This window comes from Balaenoptera physalus (genome assembly GCF_965194825.1).
Source record: "Balaenoptera physalus genome assembly, chromosome: 1".
In the NCBI taxonomy this organism is placed as follows: domain Eukaryota; kingdom Metazoa; phylum Chordata; class Mammalia; order Artiodactyla; family Balaenopteridae; genus Balaenoptera; species Balaenoptera physalus.
This window is the reverse complement of record NC_138882.1, coordinates 170,118,755-170,141,446: the sequence shown is the minus strand read 5'-3', so window position 1 is coordinate 170,141,446 and position 22,692 is coordinate 170,118,755. Positions and strand designations below refer to the sequence as shown.

Below are 22,692 nucleotides of genomic sequence, written 5' to 3'. Positions count from 1 at the left end.
AGCCTTGGTTAAAGCCTTCAGATGTCTGCAGCCTTGGCTGACCACAAACTCATGAAAGACCCTGAGCCAGGCCACCCAGCTAGGCTGTCTCCTGATTCCTGACCCTCAGGAACTGTGTGAAATAATAAATGCTTGTTTGAAACCATTATGTTTTGGGAGTTTTTTGTTTTGCAGGCGTAAATGACAAATGCAATATTTTGATAAACTAAACGTGGGGAATACATCTTCTAAGGGCGCCTGACCCAGATGGCTTTCCCAGAGACCTTCAAGTGCTTTCTGTGACTCAGACTTCTGGGCTCCATCTCCACGATGGGGAAATGAGAGGGCTGAGCTCTGTCTAGACGTCAGGAACTGGCGTCTCCGAAATAGCCGCAGCCTCCACCCATGCCCACAGCAGGAGCCAGCTGCACACAGCGCCCAGGCCCACAACTGCAGAGCAGAGAGGACTCCAGAAATGCTGCCCCCCCCCCGCCCATGTGCACCTGCAGGAATCCACTCGGGGCTCAGAAGCTAATAACAGCTACAATTTTTAGAACACTTCCTATGTGTCAGGTGATATGCAAAGCATTTTGTGAGCATCTTTTAACTTACTCTTCCCAACAACCTTCTGAAGAAGATATTACTAAACCTATTTTACAGTGGAGGAAACGGAGGTTCAGAACACTCAAGCAAATTGCCAGGGTCATAGAGCTACTAGGGTGTGGCAGCTCTAGATTTAAATCCAGATTTGTCTAGTTCCCAAACTGGGAGGCTGGAAAGCAGCAGCCCCCGATCTGAAAATACTTTTCTCATCTATTGCCTGTAAGAACAAGCCACACATTCTTCCATCAGAGGAAAGGGCACAATCTCAACCCAGATTCCCCAGGGCAATGATGTAAAGAGACTGCGGAGGATATCTGAGTCACCAAGAGTCTCAGAGGTCGTGGGAGTCACAGAGGAGGGAATGGAGACCCAGAGAGGAAAGTGACTTTTCCAAGGGCTCCTGCCCAGTGCTCTTGTTTTTTTTTTTTAATAAATTTATTTTATTTATTTGTTTTGGCTGCAATGGGTCTTTGTTGCTGCCCGCAGGCTTTCTCTAGTTGTGGCGAGCGGGAGCTAGTCTTCGTTGCGGTGCCCGGGCTTCTAACTGCGGTGGCTTCTCTTGTTGTGGAGCACGGGCTCTAGGCACACGGACTTCAGTAGTTGTAGCATGTGGGCTCAGTAGTTGTGGCACACGGGCCCTAGAGCACAGGCTCAGTAGTTGTGGTGCGCGGGCTTAGTTGCTCTGCGGCATGTGGGATCTTCCCGGACCAGGGCTCGAACCCGTGTCCCCTGCATTGGCAGGCGGATTCTTAACCACTGCACCACCAGGGAAGCCCGCTGCCCAGTGCTCTTTGCACCGAACTGCCCTGTCCCTGCCACACAGGAGGGGAATGGTTGCCACATGGGGGAAGCACACTGGGGTAAAGGGTAGCTTTGGGGTGGGGGAAGGAGAGAAAAAGGGAAGCCAAGGTAACAACAACAAAATGGAGATCTCATAATTTTGTCTTGGGTCATCCCCGCCGTGGCTAGGGTCTACATTAACCAGCATCACAGATGGACTCAGTGAGAGCCTAGGCAGCCCCTGAGGACATCACAGAAAAGCTCCAAGGACAGAGCCTGGCCCGTGGCAGCACCTGACGAAAAGCACTGCGCCATCATTTGCTGTGACCCTGAGTCGCCTCATTCATTCATTCATTCATTCATTCAATAAATATTTATCAACTATCTGCTTTGGGCTAAGTTCAATAAATATTTATCAACTATCTGCTTTGGGCTAAGTTCTGTTTTAGGAGCTTGGGATATTTCAGTGAACACAAGATCCTTGCCCTTATGAAGCTTAAAGTACACAGACTTAATATATAAATTCTAAAGTATATTCTAGAAAGTGAAAGGTGTGTAAAAGAAGAAAAAGTAAGGAGGGGTAAGAGGACCAAGAGTGACAACAGTGTGTACGGAGGGGGTGGGTTGAAATCTTTAAAAGGGTGATCAGGGAGGCCCCCTTGAGAAGGCTTCATCTGAACTCTCAAAAACTTGAAGGGGGTGAGGGTGTGCCATATCCAGAGTGAACCATCTGGATATCGGGAGGAAACACATTCCAGGCGAAATACACCCTGATGTATTCGGGGTGAGGGGGAATCATGTCTGCAACTTAAGACAGTTCCAAGAAAATTAATTATATGGATAGATAGAAATAGATATATAATATGTATGTGTGTATTTACATACGTAAATATAGTTGTATTTAGAGAAAAAGAATGATAAAGCAGTGTTAAAATGTTAACATTTGGGGAATCTGGGTGAAGAGGATATACAATTTTTAGAAATTGTCTCTATGAAATTCCAAAATAAAATATTTTTTTAAAAGATTTATATTATTTAAAGAGGAAAAAAAAGCATTCCAGGTAGAGGGAGCAGCTTGTGCAAAGACCCTTAGACGAGAGGGTGCCTGGTTTGTGAAGGAGACACTCAGGGCACTGGCAAAGGAAATACAGATGGAGCCCAACTTATGACGGTTCGACTTACAGTTTTTCAACTTTATGATGGTGTGAAAGCGATACGCATTCAGTAGAAACGGTACTTTGAATTTTGAATTTTGGTCTTTTCCCAGGCTATCAATATGTGGTACAATACTCTCTTTTTTTAAAAAATAAATTTATTTATTTATTTTTGGCTGTGTTGGGTCTTCGTTTCTGTGCGAGGGCTTTCTCTAGTTGCGGCAAGTGGGAGCCACTCTTCATCGCGGTGCGCGGGCCTCTCACTATCGCGGCCTCCCTTGTTGCGGAGCACAGGCTCCAGACGCGCAGGCTCAGTAGTTGTGGCTCACGGGCCTAGTTGCTCCGCGGCATGTGGGATCCTCCCAGACCAGGGCTCGAACCCGTGTCCCCTGCATTGGCAGGCGGATTCTCAACCGCTGCGCCACCAGGGAAGCCCCAATACTCTCTTGTGATGCTGGGCAGTGGCAGCTGCAGCTCCAGGTCAGCCGCGTGGTCACAAGGGTAAACCATACATACACTTACAACCATTCTGTACCCACACAAGCATTCTGTTTTTCCCTTTCAGTACAGTGTTCAATAAATTACATGAGGTATTCAACACTTGTGTTAGATGGTTTTGCCCAACTGTAGGCTAATGTCAGTGTTCTGAGCATGTTTAAGGTAGGTTGGGCTAAACTATGATGTTTGGTGGGTTGGGTGTATTAAATGCATTTTCAGCGTATGATATTTTCAACTTATGATGGGTTTATTGGAATGTAACCCATCCTAAGTTGAGGAAGAGCTGTAAAGAGAATGCATCGGTGTTTATTACCTGCCTAGAATGCATCCTCATTCTTCAGGTAACAACACCCACTTTTCCTTTGAGGAACTTCCCCTTCCCCACTCTCCTTCCGTACTCATCCCATCTCCCAGCTTGGCTGGAGATGCAGGTCTGGCCGATCAGAGATGTGCACATCAAGCAACAGGGCCAAGGAGACAGAGTCCCGGTGTCCAGGGCTGGCGGATGTGGAGAGAGCCTGCCTGAGGAGGAAGCCAACTCCACGGAAGGCCCAGCTGAGACTTGAAGCAAAGTCTGTGTCTGAACTTTTATCTCTTGGTGGCTTAGTTACATGAGGCAACAAATTCCCTTTTTGCTTGAGCCAGTTTGAGTTGGATTTTCTCTTACGCGCAACAAAAAACGTGTTGACTGATCCCAAGTGTTAGGGTCAGCCTCTCTGAGGAATGGACATTTAGGCAGAGACCTGAAGGATGAGCAGCAGTTGGTTGGATGAAGAGGCAGGGAAAGCATTCCAGGAAGAGGGACCGGCAAATGCAAAGGCCTCAGGAAAGGAAAGGGCAGTGAAGGTTTGAGGAGTTGCAGAAAGGTCCGGATGGTGGTGGCAGGTAGAGTGAGGAGCCTGGAACTTGGTCCCTGATGGAGGGCCTCACAGGTTTTGTGAAGGATCTGGGACTTTCTCCCAAGAGCCATGGGAAGCCATTGCAGAGTTTAAAATGGGGATTGACTTAATTTGCATTTGACATTGTTTGTATTTTAATAAGAACACTGGTGGCAGTGTGGGACTAGATTGGCAGGAGGTAAAAGTAATGCAGGGGGATCCCTTAGAAAATTATTGCAGACCTCCAGGCTAGAGATGATGACAATTTAGAGTGGGGCTATGGCTATACAGAGATTGGTTGGATTTTGTGGTGCTAGTCCCCAAAGATGTCCCCAATGAACCATGCCTCCCAATAGTCATGCCTTGTGTAGTCGCATCCCACATTGAATCTGGGATAGCTCTGTGACCCACTTTGACCAATAGAATGCAGAGAAAGTGACACTGTGCCTTTCAAAGGCAGGAGGTCTGGTGTCCATGCTATAGAGGACTCTGCTATGTGGTCTCTGTGAAGGGGTTTAGCCAAAGGACACAGGGCCTCTCATGGACACCAGGCAGGGCAGGAACCCTCAGAGACAGAGGCAAACACTCTCTGGCTCCCTCTGGAGAAGATTCCACTGACCCTGGCTCTGACCTGTCACCTGACCACAGTCTCTGTGTCTCTGATTGGTCAGTTAACTGGAGGCATATGGATGCTGTGTGGTTCTATTGGCAGTGGGGCAGGGGAGCAGGATCCCTGAGGTACAGACATGGCTGCCTGTCTCCACTCCACCCTGGGGTGAGTGAGCAGTTTTCAAAGGGAGAACATGACACTACAGCAGTTTAGAAAGAGGCCCAGCTTGGGGCAGGCTTCCATGACTCAGTGCTCAGCACACTGGCTCTGCCCCCGTAAAATCCCATGGGGTTGGAATGGAATTCCACCACCCATCCTCTCACACTGCGTGGACTCTCTTCCTGAGCCTCTGCCTCCTACTGGGTGTTCCTCAGTTCAGGTCCCAAAACCTCCCTGTGGGGCTGCTTCTCCCATCCTGTCCCAGCAGTATCACTCTGACACATTTCTGAATTTTCTCCTCTGGGCCCCTGCACCCCCGGCTCAGGGTCATAATACTAGCAGCTACTACTTAGAATGCATTTACTGATGTTATGTGCCGGGCACTAGGCAAGAGCTTTTACATGCTCATGAATTCCTTACACCAATTCTAGGAAGTAGGTACACTTATTATGTCCATTTTACAGATGAATAAAGTGAGGCTCACACAAGATAAGTAACTTTGCCAAGGTCACACAGCCAGTGAGTGTGGCCCCAGGAGATGGAGTAAAGCTTATATACCCATGAAGTTTGTTCTCTTGTTATCTAGAAACTGTACAGCCATTCGGCTAGCCCAGGTTGGTTTTTGCCCCACTCTACTTCCCTGCCAGAGAGGGGATGGGCGGAAGAGCCTGACGCCCTTTTTTAAGGGTACGCAGCTTTGACCTCTTTACCTGCTGTGCTTCAGGTTCGTGTAGGGCAAGGGTTCTCAAAGCGGGGTTCCTGGGCCAGAGCATCAGCATCACCTGGGAACTTGTCAGAATGCATATTCTCTGGCCCACCCAGACTTACTGAATCAGAAACTCTAGGGTGGGGTCCAGAAATCTGTCATTTAGCAAGCCTTCCAGGTGCTTCTGATGCACACTCATTTGAGAATCATTGGAGAATGCCGAAGAATCAACACGCTTTTCCATTCTACTCCCAGGTGGCTCTGGCGACAGCAGCTGGCCAAAGTGAGAATTTTCATTCGAGTATTTTTTATTTTTTTATTCGGTGGTTGTTGTTGTTGTTTTCTCAACACATTTGTCAGAGATGACTCAGGGTTGGCGAGAGATAGTGTGTGAATTCCTTAATTGTCGCACCTTATTATTATTTTTTCACATTTGTGTTCAGCCTAAAAGAGAGTGAAGATAAACATAAAGAAATCCAAAGTACCAAATTCAGTATCTTAGCATCCTGTCTGTCTAGGGAAGGGTTGCAACTATAATTCCACACTCAGTCAACACACTCAAGCTTTGCCTCCTTGGTGCCGGGTCCCGGGCTGGGCTCTGAGGCACAGACTGGGCCTCTGTCCTGCCTGCTTTTGTGTCAAGGGACACAGACACCTCACTAATAACTAGAATTGGGGGGTTCCAAGGGTTGTGGTTCAGGGTCTGCTCCAACACGACTCTGGACTGCAGCATTTCAAGTTCCTCACCAGCGCACAGCCCTGAGTTTGGGTCCAGGCTCTACCACTTACCAGCTGTGTGATTTTGGGCAAATCACTCGGCCTCCCTGGGCCTCAGGTTCTTCTACTGTGAAACGAGAGTAATAATTCCCACCTTGCAGGCTTGCTGTGAGGATGGAGGAAATGTATGTGGCATAATGGTGCCACTCACTAGCTGTGTAACCTTGAGCAGGTTTGTTAGTCTCTCTACCTTGCTCCCTGCTCTGTAATACCAATAGCACGAACCTCACAGCGCTGTTGTGAGGTTAAAGGTTATATAAATCAAGGCTGCAGGATAGTAAGTACTCTGGCAATGTTAGCTGCTATTGTTATTATTAAGCACACAGTACAGTGCCTGGAGCACAGTAGATGCTCAATAAACGGCGGCTGCTGTTAGTACTTAGTTTCCATCTTAATGTGAAGACAGGTCTGACCTAACAGTGCCTAATGCTGCTTTCAGCTTCTGGTTTCTGGTTACTTCAGGGTCTCCATCTCACTGATGCCTTCAGGGAGTTTGCAGTGCTGACTTGGGGTTGGTGCCTTTTCTGCCAATCCGTCTTGTGTCTGACTCTGAATTCCAGCCTCTCTCAGGTCTCCTGCTGTTTGCGCTTGGTTTGATCTTGAGCAAGGAGGTAGATGGGCTCCAGGCTAGACATTTACAACCGGCCTCCTGTTCACACTTCCTGGGATGAGAAGAAGATGGGCTCCAGGCTGGACATTCATTACCAGCCACCTGTTTACATTTCCTGAAGCAAGAGACAAACGGGCTCCAGGACTACATATTTATGACTGGACTTGTGTCTATATTTCGAGATCTGCACCTCGATATAAAAACCAGCAACAGAAATAGGGTAAATAACCAGACGTTGGACATTTTTATGGCAGGGATAGAGTGGGACTAAACCCTGTTAAAAGATCAAGAGGTCATACATTCCCCACCCTTGGGGCAAGGGAAACATTGCACATGCGCAGAAAGGCTCTTTGGGGGTCATAAAGGAGGGGGCACCACCCCATAACATGTGACGCTAAGGCCATCCCACAGGCCTCTGGGCTGTAATCCATCTTGGAAAAAAGCTGCGCACACATGTTGGAGAGGGTCCTAAGGCAGGTCAGGTGTGGAAAAAGAAACCAGATAATTGGCCAAAGGTAAACAAAGGCCCGGAAGACCTGCCCTATATAAAGGACTTCACCACCTCTTTACTGCACTCCTCCTCATTAGGGAGGACGCCCACACCCTTGCTCTCCGGGTGTGCATCTCTGCCTTGCTTCTGTCGTAACTAAACAAACTGTGCTCTCCCACTTGTTGTTGCGCTATGTGTCTAATGATAAACTTTGTACCTGTTTTTACAGTTTTTGCCTCCGTGAGAAATGCATTTTTCACTGGGGGCAAGAGCCAGGGGGTGTGGTAGCTAGGATTCCTGGTTTTCATCCAGGCTACCCAGGTTCAATTCCTGGGCAGGGAATTAAGACCTTGCTTCATGCCACCACTCACTGCTGCCTCTCTGAGATCAATCTCAGCATTCTTTGTTCTGGAGTCATGCCCTCTTCCTGGGACCCATCTCACAAGCATAATGTCAGTCAGACCGGAGTTAAGTCCCAGCTCTGTTACTCACCAGAGAAAGGATTTAATCACAATTTTCTCATCTGTAAAATGGAACTAATAATGCCTATCTTGCAGGGTTGTCTAAAGATTAATTGCAATCATGCATTCAGCATGATGCCTGTCATACAATGAGTGGTCAATAAATGTTTGTTTACTTCTCTGTCACCTCTCCCTATGGAGTAAATCCCATAATCCTTCTGAACTGGTTACTTTCTTCTTTACTATTTTGACTTTACTGGGGGTGGGAGGAAGCAACAAGGTACCAGACTAAAGACATCTTCCTGTCTCCGTTGCAGCTAGGTGGCGCCATGTATCTATGTTTTGGCCAATGATATGAAAGGAAGTATTGGGTGCTGGTATGGTGTGAATTGTGTCCCCCCAAAAGATTAGTTAAAGTTCTAACCCCCAGTATCACAGAATATGACTCTATTTGGAAATAAGGTCTTTATGCAGGTAATCTAGTTAAAATGAGGTCATTTGGGTGGGCCCTAATCCAATATGACTGAAGTCCTTATTAAAAGGGGTAATTTGGTCACAGGGACCGACATGTATACAGAGAAGATGATGTGAAGACACAGGGTGAAGAAGATGGCCATGTGACCGGAATGATACATCTACAAGCCAAGGAATGCCAAGGATTGCCAGTGGACACCAGAAGCTAGAAGGGGCAAGGAAGGATTCTCCCCTAGAATTATCAGAGAGAGCATGGCACTGCCAACACCTTGATTTTGGAATTCTAGCCTCCAGCACTGTGAGACAATAAATAATATTGTTTTAAGCCACCCAGTGTTTGGTACTTTGTTATGGCAGCCCTGGGAAATTAACACATGTGGAATTTGGGGGTGGCTGCTTTCTCCTGCCTGGAACGTGCAGGGTTGGTGTTTAAAATATTTAGCAATCAATATGAAGATGGGCACTGATCAATCAGAAAGGACAATGGCCGTGAACAATTTTTCTGGTCACACTTGTGTGTACTGGTTAAATATTAGCCCTAGGAATGTGGCTGGAGCTCTTGCAGCTATTTTGGACTATGAGGCTAGAAGCCAGTCAGTGAGGATGGCAGAGTTGAAAGAGAGGAGGCACCTTGGTTCCTGATGACCTTGTGGAGCTGCCATGCCAGATTTGGACAGCCTACCTCCAGTGTTATACTACATACATAGTAGAGTAAACCTGTTTGCTTATGGCTCTATTACTTTTGACTTTTCTGTTTTCCTCAGCCAAACCTAAATTTAACTGATATCCAATCTTACAAAGTACTGTGAAGCCCAAATAAATGATGAACAGGAAAGTATTTTACAAACTTTCCAGTTCTATGCACACGTAAGGCATTTTTGTTATTGCAGTGTTTGTGACTACACTTATGATTAATTTAAGAATAGGTTGAAATTGACAGATATGATCCTGGTCAAAGATCAAAGGCTCTTTGTCCTCCTTCAGCAACATGTTTTTGAGGGCTCTGCATAGCATCCATCGATAACAGTGGCATGAGAGACCAGCAGGAGAGGAGCCACCAGACTTTGGGCTGGATGCCAACAGGATGACTTTTTTTTGAGCTGGGGCCTTAATGCTCAGTTACTGGTTGGCAGTTAAGCATGAAGGTTAAGGGTCAGGCCAGATGGGTTTAAATCTGAGCTCCACCCTTACTTGCTGTGTGACCCTGGGTAAGGTACTGAACTTCTCTGAATCTCAGATTCCTTATCTGTAAAATGGGGATAATTATAGCCCTATGACATAGGGTTGTCATGGAGATTCAGTGACATCACATACCCAGTAGGGAAAAAGATAAATCCACAGCTTATTTGTATCCAGTCCAGGAGACAGATTTTTCTGCTCTGACTACCAACCCTTGACAAATTACAAATGGACAGATTGGATTATGGTTTGTTTCTTTTTACCTTTATCAATTCATTCAGTTAGCATACTGAATGTGCCTATTATGTGCCTACTATGTACCAGGTAATGAAAAGAGCTAGTGAGGCAGACTTAGACCATGACATCCAAATAAAGTCAGCTCAAAGAATGACTTAAAAAAAAGTAGAGCCATTTTGTTTGGGTGCCTCTCCCATCCTCTTACTGTCATCTTTTCTTGAGGGCTCCCTTTGAGGTTTCTGCCATGGCCATCCTTATCTACCCCTTCCCATTCAGTAGATACTTATTCTTAGGAGGACTTCAGTCATTAATTCACACTATGGTGCAAATGACTACAGATCTCTCAAAGAATGGATCTCAAATGACTCCTCCTGTGAAGGTGACTGCCTACTGAAAGTCTGTTCCTAGCATAGAAAGCAAGAGTGTTCAAGGCAGAAGAGCCCAGATAAATCATTCAGTCTGAGCTCTCTCAGTTCACAGGGGGAAATCAGGCCAGGCAGATGTGACCCTGGTCTCAGCAGGATGATCCAACCAAGGACTTCCAGCAGTTATGTGGCCAGGCTGGGTGGGGAGCAGAAAATGGCTCTTGCAGACTCCATGGTCACTGCTCTATACCATCTGTGTGCTGAGGATGCTTTGACTAGGTTGTGCAGGGTGCCCTAGGGAGATACTGATGCAGAACAAGAAGTGCCTCTGGCTTTCAAGAAGCCTACAGCCTGACAGGGGACATGAGCACATATGTAAGGCCAAAAGCTCTTTGGCCCCACTGATTTGAAATGCTGCCTTCACTGTGAACAAATTCTCCAATATGCACAAGACTGTTCTAAACTCTGTTCTGTTCTACCACTGTCTTTTCCTGTACCAGCACCATGCTGTTTTAAAGACCATAGCTTTATAAAATATCTTGATGTATTGTAGAAGACGTCCTCTTCTTTTTCAAGAATGTCTTGGCTGTTCTTGTACAATTAATGTTTCAGATGAACTTTTGAATTAGCTTTTGAGTAGCATAGATATTGAATCTTCCTCAGCACTCTTTTTTTTAAAAAAATTTATTTATTTATTTTTGGCTGCGTTGGGTCTTCGTTGCTGCATGCGGTCTTTCTCTAGTTGTGGCGAGTGGGGGGCTACTCTTCGTTGTGGTGCACAGGCTTCTCATTGGGTGGCTTCTCTTGTTGCAGAGCATGGGCTCTAGGCATGTGGCCTTCAGTAGTTGTGGCATGCGGGCTTAGTTGCTCCGCGGCATGTGGGATATTCTGGGACCAGGGCTCGAACCCGTGTCCCCTGCATTGGCAGGCGGATTCTTAACCACTGTGCCACCAGAGAAGTCCCAGCACTCTTGTTTATGCCAGGCCCTGGGTGTTCTGAGGAGCCAGGCACTCAGCTGCTGCCCTTGGGAGCTCACAGACTAGCTGGGAAGTGTAACCAAGCAAGAAGTGTAAAGCAACAACAGGAATCTCACGCTATGGGTAACAAAAGCCAAAAGAGTGAGGAGTCCACACGGATGTAAGTGCTGTGAGTTCCATTGTTCCTCTGGCTAGGGAAGTCATGGGAAGCTCAACAGGGGAGATGACATACTGGACTTTGATGAATGTGCAGGAGCAGGAGTTCAATAGGTATAAAAGAGAAGAAACGCTTTGAGTTGAGGAAGTCAGAGAACGCTTCTTGGAAAGGGAGACATTTTATTTGAGAGGTAAGAGTTTGCCTGATCCAGAAGATGGGATGAAGGGAGGGATTGCCCTGAGCTGGGAAAGTCGCAAGAAGCATCTCTGAAGACATTTCATCTGGGTTTTGAGTTGGAGGATGCTGGAAGAGGCAATTAAATAAAAATGATTTTATTAGAAAAGTAAAACAAGGAGATGACATTTGACCTGGGCTTTCCGGGATGAGTGGGCAATTCACCAGATCGGAGAGGAGAGGCACCGTCGAGCTGAAGTAGTCACAGAAAAGGCTTTCCAGAGCAAATAAAAAACCTCCTGGCTTCCTGCCCACTCTCCAAGATCCAATATCCAGGAGCTAAGCGTCCCACCGCGTAGACGCTCGGGATTCTGAGCTAGCGGGCCTGCAGTTCCTATTTCCCAGCGTAGGGTAGCGGCGGAAGGGTCTCGGTAGGACTAAGAATCACGTTTGCAGAGCCGGCTATAAGGGTTGAATGCTTTATGTCGGAATCGACCAATGGGATGGTGGCACCCAGTTGCCAGGGCTACGGAGGGGGGCCGAGCGGAGGAGGGGCCTGAGCTCAGGGGCGGGGTCTGGGTGGGGCTTATATAAGTGAGCGGCGGGCGGAAGGCGGGGCGTGGGGTCGCTGGCTGCTGGGCGGGCGGTAGCAGGCCGCGGGCCCCAAGCCGGGGAAAGCTAGCGAGTGGAGGCGCGGAGGAGCAGTTTCACTCGCTGGGGAGACCTATGGGCCGAAGCCGTGTAAATGCGTTTTAAGGCGAGTGCGGGGGAAAGGCTTGGGGAGCCTCGGGAGCGGGCGCTCTCGGCTCCAGTGCTGACCTGCTCCCTGGCCCCTCTTGTCTCCTCTCAGCAGGGGCCTCGGCTCCGCAATTGCCACTCCTCCTCGGGGTGCTGCACAAGTTTCGAGGTCACCGGCGACCCCCCCTAGCAGCGCGCCTGGCTCTGGCCCCCGCGAAGGAGCACGGGGCTTGGTAAGGGGGTTTGGGGGGGGCGGGACCTCGGCCCTGCACTCAGGAGGGCTCACCCGGACAGAACCTCAGCCTTCAGTTCTTGCCCGAGAGCCCGCGGCCATCACCCACCATGTGGAGCCCCCATGCACGCTTACCATCCTAGCAAGTCAGGACCAGCCCGGCCCCTCTTTACAAACGGTGAAACTGAGGCTCCGAGAGGGGACGGGGCGTACCCAGGGTCACGCAGCAGAGAGCGGACTTGAACCTCAGCTCTCAGGCTGACTCCTTGGTGGGACCACCTGCAGCCACTTTAGGTGGGCGTGGTCAGGATGGGGGGTCACCTGGAAACTTCCCCACTCGGCTTTCCTGCACCTTCTCTCTCATTCTTTCCCTTTAAACCAAAACCCTAATTTCAGAACTGGAAAGGATCTCCAAAACAATGCATCCATTTTACAGATGTGGAAACTGAGGCTCGGAGAGGCAGTGACATCTAGGCAGATAATGACTTGGCCCAGTCCAGGATTCCTGATCGTCCCCACTCCTCCCAGTGAACCTAAGCTCCCCAGGCTTGTGCTGGGGGCAGGGTGTGACAGGAGTGGGCGCCCTGGCCTGGGGAGGTGAGGGGTGCGGCTGACGCCAGCCCCCCAGAGGCCCCCTCACTCTCCTCCCGCAGTGTGTTGCATACTTACTAAGGCGCCTGAGGCAGCGGCAGCTCCATCCAGCCCATCGGCTCCTCCTCGGCATGGCTGGCTACCTGAGTGAAGCGGACTTCGTGATGGTGGAGGAGGGCTTCAGCACCCGAGACCTGCTGGAGCAGCTCACTCTGGGGGCCTCACAGTCCACCACGGTGAGGACCTGGGAGTGGGGATGGGTCTTCTGTTCTCCCAGCAGGCTCAGGTGCCTCCTAGGGCCCTCATCTGATTCTTTCATTTATTTGGTATTCATTCCTTTCTATTTGTGAGAGACGTCTCTTTTTTTCTCCAAATTCCTGGTCCTTGCCCCCAAACCTGCCCCTCCTGTGTTCCCTGCCTTCATGAACAACACTACCATCATCTACGCAGCCCTCTAGGTCAGAAACCTGGGAGTCCTCACTTCCCCTCCCACACCTGGGCACCCCTAAGCTCTGTGAATCCAGCCTCCTTAAATTACCCTTCAGTGTGTTCTTCTGGGACCTCACTGTGTAGTTTAGGCCTCATCTCTCTAAAAACCCCCTAACGTTTTCCCTGCCTCATCCCACCCCTTCCAACTTTATCACAGCCCTGCTCAAAATCAGAATTCTTTGGCAGTTTCTCACTCCCTACAGGATCCAGGTCAGAACTCCTCTGCCTTCATAGCCCCATTTCTGGCTTTTCCCACGGTATATATTATGCTCCATCAGAGCTGAACTACTCTGCTCATATTTCCCGAGGATTCCATGTGCTCCATTATCACTCCTTTGCCCAGGCTGTTCCCTCTTCCCTTCTCCCAGCCTCTCTTGCCTCTTACCTATTTCTACTCATTACTTATTACTCATCCCTGTCACCTTTTCCTGATTGCCCCAGGCAGATTTTGTACTTTGCTTCTCCATGGATTTTCTCCTTCTCTGCATTTTGTAGAAACTCCTGCTTAGCATTTATTGAATGGGCTTGTAATTGCTTAAGGGGTTCTTTTGCAGACCCAAGCATACTTAGCATACTTGCATAGGTATGCTTGGTCAGACACCAAGTGGGCATCAGTAAAAAAGTGTTGCATAAAAGGGAAACTGAGTCCCAGAAAAGGTTTAATTAACGTGGTCTCACCAATGGCCTCATATGTGTTCAACCCTCAGTAAACAGTTGTCCTCAGGCATGGGTTGCAGTGGCAGTGGGGCTACTTCAAGGCTTCATTGAACACCTAAATGTGAAAGGCAGTGGCTGTAGGCTGTGGGTCTTCAAGGAATTTATTTTTTTTCTGGAGAAGACAGATGTCTATATACACAGAGCTCTGATACTTTGGAAGCATGTGCAAAATGCAGTGGGAGCATTAAAGGTGGAGTTGCCTTATTGGTTTGGGGGAAGGTGGCATTTCAGTTGAAACTTGAAGGTGGATTAGGAACTTGCCAGACACATGTGGGGGAAGGATATTCTACATGGAGGACATGGTGGGAGTAAAGGCTGGGAGGTGGAAAATGATCTAGGATAGAGCTGGAGTTTAAGCTGAAATGAGGGAAGGGACTGGAGCTGGATCACAGAGCCTCGAATGTCCTGTAGGCTTGGGGATCCCCAGAGAATTTTAGAGCAGGGTACTTGGGAGGACCGTGGATGGCACGCACTAGGAGGAAGCTGGGTGGGGTCTCATATTCACCCTTCTTGTTGTGCAGGAAGAGGTCGCTGCCTTCTTTGTGGCCGACCTGGGTGCTGTAGTGAGAAAGCACTTCTGCTTTCTGAAGTGCCTGCCGCGAGTCCGACCCTTTTACGCTGTCAAGTGCAACAGCAGCCCGGGCGTGCTGAAGGTCCTGGCTGAGCTAGGACTGGGCTTCAGCTGTGCCAACAAGGTGAGCTCCTGCCCCCCACCTGCACACTGACCCTCACTGCCTACTGAACACCCGCATGGCCCGGCTGCAGCTGCTGTGGGTGGACCTGGGGAAGCAGGAGTGACCTGTAATTGGCCCCTGCCCTCTGGGAGGGGCCACCCACATGCAAGGGGTGTAAGGGATGAGGGTGGAATTTGCCAGCCTTGAAGTTCCACATTGGAACCACGTGTGACCCTGGGTAGGTGGGTCACCTTTTTAATGGAGATTTTCAAACTTCTTGGCATAGAGCTATATGTGGTATTCTTCTAATTAAAACAAAACAAAAACACCGTTTTATCATTGGTTTTATTTTTTTCTTTTATAATATTAATAACATGTGACTGTACATTTTCTTAACTAATGCTTGTAGAGTTTTGTTGTTGCCAGTTCTGCTGCCTTTCTGATTTGATTAATGCTGTTGTCTTAATTCCCTCCTGCTCTCTTTAGATTTGTTTATTACTGTCATTCTCTATTCATTGAACTCTTGCAGTGTGCTAGACACTGTGCTAGGTAGGGCTGGCAATACAGTGTTGAGTAAAACAGACTTTGTTGTCCTTGAGTTGAATACACAGCTTATCTATTTCCATTCTATTCTTACTTGATAAGTCTTTTAGCTATAGAGTTTCCTCAGAGTACAGCTTTGGACATAGTTATTCATTCAGCAACACTTATTGAGCACCTACTAGGGAGTCAAGTACTTTTTTTTTTTTTTTTTTAAAGTCAAGTACTTTTCTAGGTGGGGATTTAGCAAGTGAACAAAACAAAAAAGGTCCCTTCATGGAGCTTGCTTTCTAAAGACCAAACAAGTTAAACAATGAAAGTCTATGGTATTTTAGATGGTAAATGTTGTGGAGAAAATTAAAGAGGGAAAAGGAAGTAGGGAAGAGACCTGGATGTCAGGAAAGAGGATTGTACTTTTAGATGGTTTGGCCAGGGAGGGCGTCACTGAAATTTGAACACAGATCTGAAGGAAGCAAAGGATCCAAGCCAGGTGGATAACCAGGGGAAGAACATTCCAGGCAGAGGGACCAGCAAGTGCAAAGGTCCTGAGGTGGGAGCAAGCCTGTGGGCATTGGTTTGTGATATTGTTATTACAGTTATTTTTAAATGTTTAGTAATGATTGTTTTGAGGGGGAATCCCTTTTAAACCCTGGTCAGCAATATAGCTGGGTGTTGTGAGGAGGATTCTAGAAAGGGATCTGGAGGAGACAGGAGGAGAGCTCATCTGGGTAGGAGGCTGGAGGGATTCCAGGTGGGAGAGAGGTGCACACCATGGTGGACGGTTGGAACGAGCAGGTTCACCTTTATCAGAGACGCATGTTAGTGTCCTTAGTGGTAGATGAGTCTCCCTCATGTCACCTGTGAAGCCCCTTTGCATCAGCTCTTGTTTTGCACACCTGGTTTCATGCATGCCCCACATAAAGCCCCATGGGGTGCCTAGGGGAAGAGATTGCCATTTTGCAGTTGAGGAACTGGGGGTCAGCTTCACACAGCTTGCTGGTAGCAGAGCCAAGACTTGCCCCCTGCAGCATGCCGGGTCTCTGCTCTGACCGAGGAGGAAGGGGACCCCTTTCCAGCCCCCTTGGTCTAGGGGTGAAGAACAGGACCAAACCTCACTGACTAGAGTCCTCTGCTTCTGGAAACCCAGAGATGGGGCCCTGTGCTGGCCCTCAAGACTCAGGACTGGCCTCCAAAGGGCAGAGTTGTGGGGTGTAGGGCTTAGAAGTCGGGTGGGGGTTGTTTGCTGAGGGCTCCTGTTGTGTCAGGTGCTTTGCCAAGCATTTTCTGTACATGATCTCATTTGACTCTTGAAACAACCCTGTGAGGTAATTATCACCGTGATTTTGACAACAGCCCCATGAGGAAGCAGTTAGTGTATAAGGAAAGGAGGCACAGAGGTTTGTGGGATGCCCTGGGAAGGGGCCGCTTGAGTATGGCAGGGGGTCTCTGACTTTATCACTGCTGTCTTTGCCAAGATCCCCGGGGAGGGGATGGCAGAGCTGAGACCCCTCCTGGTAGGTGGGATCATGTGGCCCTTGGGTGCATTTCCTGAGAGGTGGCACAGCTTTTCTTGGAAGGCCGAGGCTGCCCTCTTCTGGTTGGCTGGAGCTGGTGGCCACGCTGTACAGCACCATGCTTTGGCGGCCACTGACCTAGGGTCAGGCATGAGCTGGGGCTGGGTGTACAGATATGCATCAGACAGGCTCCAGGGTCAAGGGCACCAGCCACGCCTTACACGGGGCTCTGGTCCACCCACCCACCTTCCCAAGGACCTTATGTCATCTCTCCTACCCCATCCCTTGCCCTCTCTGGCTGTCTCCCTCAGCATCCTCCCATCTTAAAATGCCTTCTCTGGACACCACATCGTCCCCCAGCCCAATCCCTTGCTCTCTCTTCATGGCCAAACTGAGTTGTCTACACTTGCCTGTCTGCAGTCACTTGTCTCTTTCCCTTAGCACCCACTCCTTAAGCCACTGCTTCCCGACCTCCATTCATCATTCCAAGGAATCTCCTCTTGCCAACGTCCCCAACAATCTCCAGGATCCAGTGAGCACTTTATTCTAAACATTCATTTTGAATTATTCAAATAATACGTTGATTCATCTGCAAAAAAAAAGTAGAACGTCAGCTTTATGTCTCCAGAGATAATCAACATTGTGAGTTTGAGTTTGGTGGCTACATGGTATTTGAAAAATACTTACAAATATGATCCATAGGAAACATAGAAAATATCTTGTGATTTTGTAACAAAATATAAGATGTTCACGTGGTAGGTATTGTGCCACATAGCTTTATTTTTATTTTTTTAATAAATTATTTATTTATTTATTTATTTATTGGCTGCATTTGGTATTCATTGCTGCGCGTGGGCTATCTCTAGTTGTGGCGAGTGGGGCTACTCTTTGTTGCGGTGTGCAGGCTTCTCCTTGGGGTGGCTTCTCTTGTTGCGGAGCACGAGCTCTAGGAGCGCGGGCTTCAGTAGTTGTGGCGCGTGGGCTCTAGAGCGCAGGCTCAGTAGTTGTGGTGCACTGCACGGGCTTAGTTGCTCCACGGCATGTGGGATCTTCCCGGACCAGGGCTTGAACCCATGTCCCTTACATTGGCAGGTGGATTCTTAACCACTGCGCCACCAGGGAAGTCCCTTACAATAGCTTTAAGCTCAGCAGATTTTGGAGATCTGTCCATGTTGAAGCTTTTAGACCTTGTAGGGGACAGTCCTTGGTCCTCCTAGCTTTTGATCTCACCATGAAAAGTGTGTGTGTGTGTGTGTGTGTGTGTGTGTGTGTGTGTGTGTGTGTGGTGGGAACACTTAAAGTGAGATCTACCCTCACAAATTTTTAAGTGTTTAATAAGGAATTGTTAAGTATAGGCACCATGTTGTATAGCAGATCTCTAGAACTGATTCCTCTTGCAGAACTGACACTTTATACCCATTGAGTAGCAACTCCCCATTTGAAACATTCTTTTTTTGTTTTTTTAGTATTTTTTAAATTTATTTTTTATTGAAGTATAGTTGAATTACAATTTTGTGTTAATTACTGCTGAACAGCAAAGTGACTCAGTTATACATATATATACATTCTTTTTCATATTCTTTTCCGTATGGTTTATCACAGGATACTGAATAGAGTTCCTGTGCTATATAGCAGGACCTTGTTTATCCATTCTATATATACCAGTTTCCATCTGCTAATCCCAAACTCCCAATCCATCGCTCTCCTACCCACCCTCCCCCTTGGCAACCACCAGTCTATCCTCTATGTCCCCGATTCTATTTCTGTTTCATAGATAGGTTCATTTGTGCCATATTTTAGATTCCACATATAAGTGATAATCATATGGTATTTGTCTTTCTCTTTCTGACTTACTTCACTTGGTATGATAACCTCTAGGTGCATCCATTGAAACACATTCTTTTTAAAAACACAGGCCTAGCCTAGGATATTGTGGATTGGGTTCCAGACCACTACAGTAAAGTGAAGATCACAATAAAGTGAGTCACATGAATTTTTTAGTTTCCCAGTGCATATAAAAATTATGCTTACACTATACTGTAGTCTGTTAAGTGTGCAATAGCATTATGTCTAAAAAAATACTTTAAGTAAAATGTACATACCTTAAGTAAAAAATATTTTCTTGGTAAAAAATGCTAACCATCATCTGAACCATCAGCGAGTCGTAATCTTTTTTGCTGGTGGAGGGTCTTGCCTCAATGTTGATGGCTGCTGACTGCTCAGGGCGGTGGTTGCTGAAGTGTGGGGTGGCAGTTTCTTAAGAGAAGACTCTTCGTTTCACTTGAATACCTAGAGGTCATTGTAGGGTTATTAACTGGCCTAATTTCAATATGGTTGTGTTGTTGTATGTCAGGGAATAGGGAGGCCCAACGAGCGGGAGGGAGATGGGGAATGGCTGAGGGGTGGAGCAGTCAGAACACACATTTATCCGTTAAGTTCACTGTATGGGCATATGGGCGTGGTTCGTGACCCCAAAACAATGACAATAGTGACATCAAAGATCACTGATCACAGATCACCATAACAAATACAGTAACACTGAAAACGTCTGAAATATCGCAAGAATTACCAAAATGTGCCACAGAGACGTGAAGTGAGCAAACACTGCTGGAAAAATGGTGCCAATAGACTTGCTTGATGCAGGGTTGCCACAAACCTTCAATTTGTAAAAATTGCAATATCTGCAAAGCACAACAGAGTGAGGCGAAATAAAATGAGGTATGCTTGTACTCAACAACAACACGTGCTCTTGGTTTTAAAGACTTTAGAAACATATCCAGTGAAAGTGGACGCTGCTGGGAGCCTGCTCCACCCTCCTGGGGTGCCTCTGACAGTGGAGAGGTCTCCTTCTGCACAGATGTGAATTGCAAGACAGGATTTGCTTTGACAGGAATGGCATAAGAAACCTCTGCGTTCTGCCTCTTCTGGAGATGCTCTCTCCTCCCCTCTCTGCCGGTCCTGTGCTGGCTCTTCCTGCTCTCTAACTGGGAGAGTTCCTCTGGATTCCGGCTCAGGCTCCCTTCTCTTATAAACTCTCTGTCTTTGTAGGGGATTTCATCTCCTCCCATGGCTTCAAATACCCCTAATATGCCACCATCTCCCCTGTTTTGATCTCCAGCCCAGACCCTATGTATCCAGGTGCTGACTTGTTGCCACAGGATGCCTGGAACCCAGTGTGTTCAAATGCACTCATGATCTTCCCTTTGAGAGGGGCCCCTGGGCCTGCTGGGCGAGGAGTCCCCCTCAGACATCTAACCCCACATCCCCATGTGCAGTCCCTCACCAAGTTTGCCAGCCATGCCTACAGATGACACCACCCCCCTTTCTATGCAGCCTGTCCTGTTTCCCAGGGAGGTTGTGAGTGTCTCCCAGAATTCTCCTAGGCCCTTCCTTGGTCCATTTTCACACGGTAGCCACAGTGACATGCATTTAGACCTTGCATTCAAAATGCCCATCTGATCATGTCCTTTTCCCTCTTGAGACCCCTCAAACTGTTTCCCACCACTGGCAGGGTCAAATATAAATCACAGCAGCCTTCTTGGTCTCCCTGTTGGCTCTGCCTGCATCCCTCCAAGCTCATCGTCCCCCACGGTGGTCACCCTGCCCAGGCCACCCCAGCGTTCTCTGTTCCTCCCTCAGGCTGAGTACATTCTTGCCTCAGAACCTCTGCACAGGCCACTTCTCCTACCAGAAACATTCTTTCCTTCCCTTTCAGCCCGGCCCAGGCCTCCTATGGGGCTCAGCTTAAATTTCTTTCTTTCTTTTTTTTTTAGATTGAAGTATAGTTGATTTTACAGTACTGTGTTAGTTTCAGGTGTACAGCAAAGTGGTTCAGTTATACATATATATGTATATATCTATATTCTTTTTTTCAATTCTTTTCTATTATAGTTTATTATAAGATACTGAATATAGTTCCCTGTGCTATACAGTAAATCCTTGTTGTTTACCTGTTTTGTATGCAGAAGTATGCATCTGTCAATCCCATAGTCCCAGTTTATTCCTCCCTCCCTTCCTTCCCCTTTGGAAGCCATAAGTTTGTTTTCTATATCTGTGAGTCTGTTTCTGTTTTGTAAATAAATTCATTTGTATCATATTTTAGATTCTACATATAAGTGATATCATATGGTATTTGTCTTTCTCTGAGTTATTTCACTTAGTATGATAATCTCTAGGTCCATCCACATTGCTGCAAATGACAGAATTTCATTTTTTTATGGCTGAGTAATATTCCATTGTGTGTGTGTGTATATATATATATATATATATATATATATATATATATATATATATATATATACACACACACACACACCACATCCTCTTTATCCATTCATCTGTTGATAGACACTTAGGTTGCTTCCATGTCTTGGCTATTGTAAATAGTGCTGCTATGAACATTGGGGTGCATGTATCTTTTCAAATTAGAGCTTTTGTCCTTTCCAGATATATTCCCAGGAGTGAGATTGCTAGATCATATGGTAACTCTATTTCCAGTTTGTTAAGGAACCTCCATACTGTTTTCCATAGTGGCTGCACCAATTTACATTCCCACCAACAGTGTAGGAGGGTTCCCTTTTCTCCACACCTCCTCCTCAGCTTAAATTTCTGACCTTCAGAAAGCTGTCCGTCACCCCCTCACATCCAGGTTTCCCCATCCCACATTCTCTAGTATCCCGTACTTTTTCTCCATGGCTCTTATCCATTTGTAATCCTATTATTATTCAGTGTTCATTCATTCCTCCCCTTCTTTCCCATCTGCCTGAAACCTCCACAGGGTCAGAGACCCTGTCTGCTTTACTCACCACTTGTTTTCATTAGCACCTGTCTCAAAGCCTGGCAACTCAATAGATGCTCTAGACACACTTGCCAATTCAGCATCAAGGTGTCTTCTCCACTGAAGTGCTGTGGTTAAGAGCTGGTGTGCTAAAGTCGGACGGTCCTGGGTTAGAATTCTAGCAGTGCCACTTGTAAGCCGTGTGACTTTGGACAAGTCACTTAAGGCCTCTCTGAGCCTCTGTTTCCTGCCTCATAAGATTAACATGGCGATGAAATGAGAATGTCTATAAAATATTTAATGCAATGGCTGGCATACAGTAATCCTTTAATGAATGACAATGGTTATTACTTAAATAATTTTAATCAAAGCTAAACCACAGGTCCCCAAAGTGTTACCATTGCTGCTTCCTCTCACCTCTTGGGTGAGGCAGGGAGCAAAACCGCATTTTCATAACTGCTCAGACGTGGGGTCTTTGGAAGCAAGCTGTGATGACAGCAGTTCCAGCTCTGGAGGTGGACCTTTGTGTCTCCCTCTGCTACTCACTGGCTGTGTCACCAAGGCAAGTGGGTTTCTTTGAACTCAATTTGTCCTCTGTAAAATGTGGCCGATAAATATTTCATAGGATAGTTATAGGCATTGCATTAGATAATGCACAAAAATACCTCATGCTGAAAAGTTGCTACGTTAAAATTACAGTCTTATTACAAACTTGGGATGGCTAAAGATGGCCCTGTGTCTCCTACCGTGCTTCCAAACTGCCACCTTCTTAATCATGGAGGGTCAGGCTTGAGTTTGAAAGTTGGTTCTGCCTCCTACTTGCTGCATAGCCTCTCTGAGCATGTTTCCTTCTCTATAGAATGGAGCTAATACCATCTGGTGGTGTATTGTAAGGAGTAAATAAAAGAGTGAATCTAAAGCAAGGGTTGGGGACTTCACTGGCAGTCCAGTGGCTAGGACCCTGTGCTTCCACTGCAGGGGGCACGGGTTTGATCCCTGGTCGGGGAGCTACGATCCCACAAGGTGTGCGGCGAGGCCAAATAAATAAATACATACATACATAAATAAATAAGTAAAGCAAGGGTTGGCAAACAATGGATGGTGGGACTTGTAGAGTTTTATTGGACCACAGCCATGCTCATTCTCTTATG

General features: G+C 47.2%; 1 protein-coding gene across 7 annotated transcripts in view; it reads left to right on the top strand.

Annotated features, from left to right (window-relative positions):
* Window positions 1-11,879: 11,879 nt before the first annotated feature.
* AZIN2 (antizyme inhibitor 2) overlaps window positions 11,880-22,692 on the top strand; it is a 47,441-nt gene continuing 36,628 nt past the window's right edge. For 4 of the 7 annotated variants that reach the window (XM_082424643.1, XM_082424642.1, XM_082424641.1 and 1 more), the window contains exons 1-4: window positions 11,880-12,026; window positions 12,120-12,240; window positions 12,893-13,066; window positions 14,558-14,731. In XM_082424643.1, coding sequence (XP_082280769.1) covers window positions 12,962-13,066; window positions 14,558-14,731 — 279 coding nt within the window. In that variant the 5' untranslated portion in view covers window positions 11,880-12,026; window positions 12,120-12,240; window positions 12,893-12,961. Of the gene's footprint in view, window positions 12,027-12,119; window positions 12,241-12,892; window positions 13,067-14,557; window positions 14,732-22,692 lie in introns of those variants that run through there. The other 3 variants (XM_082424644.1, XM_082424647.1, XM_082424646.1) reach the window with 2 other exon arrangements.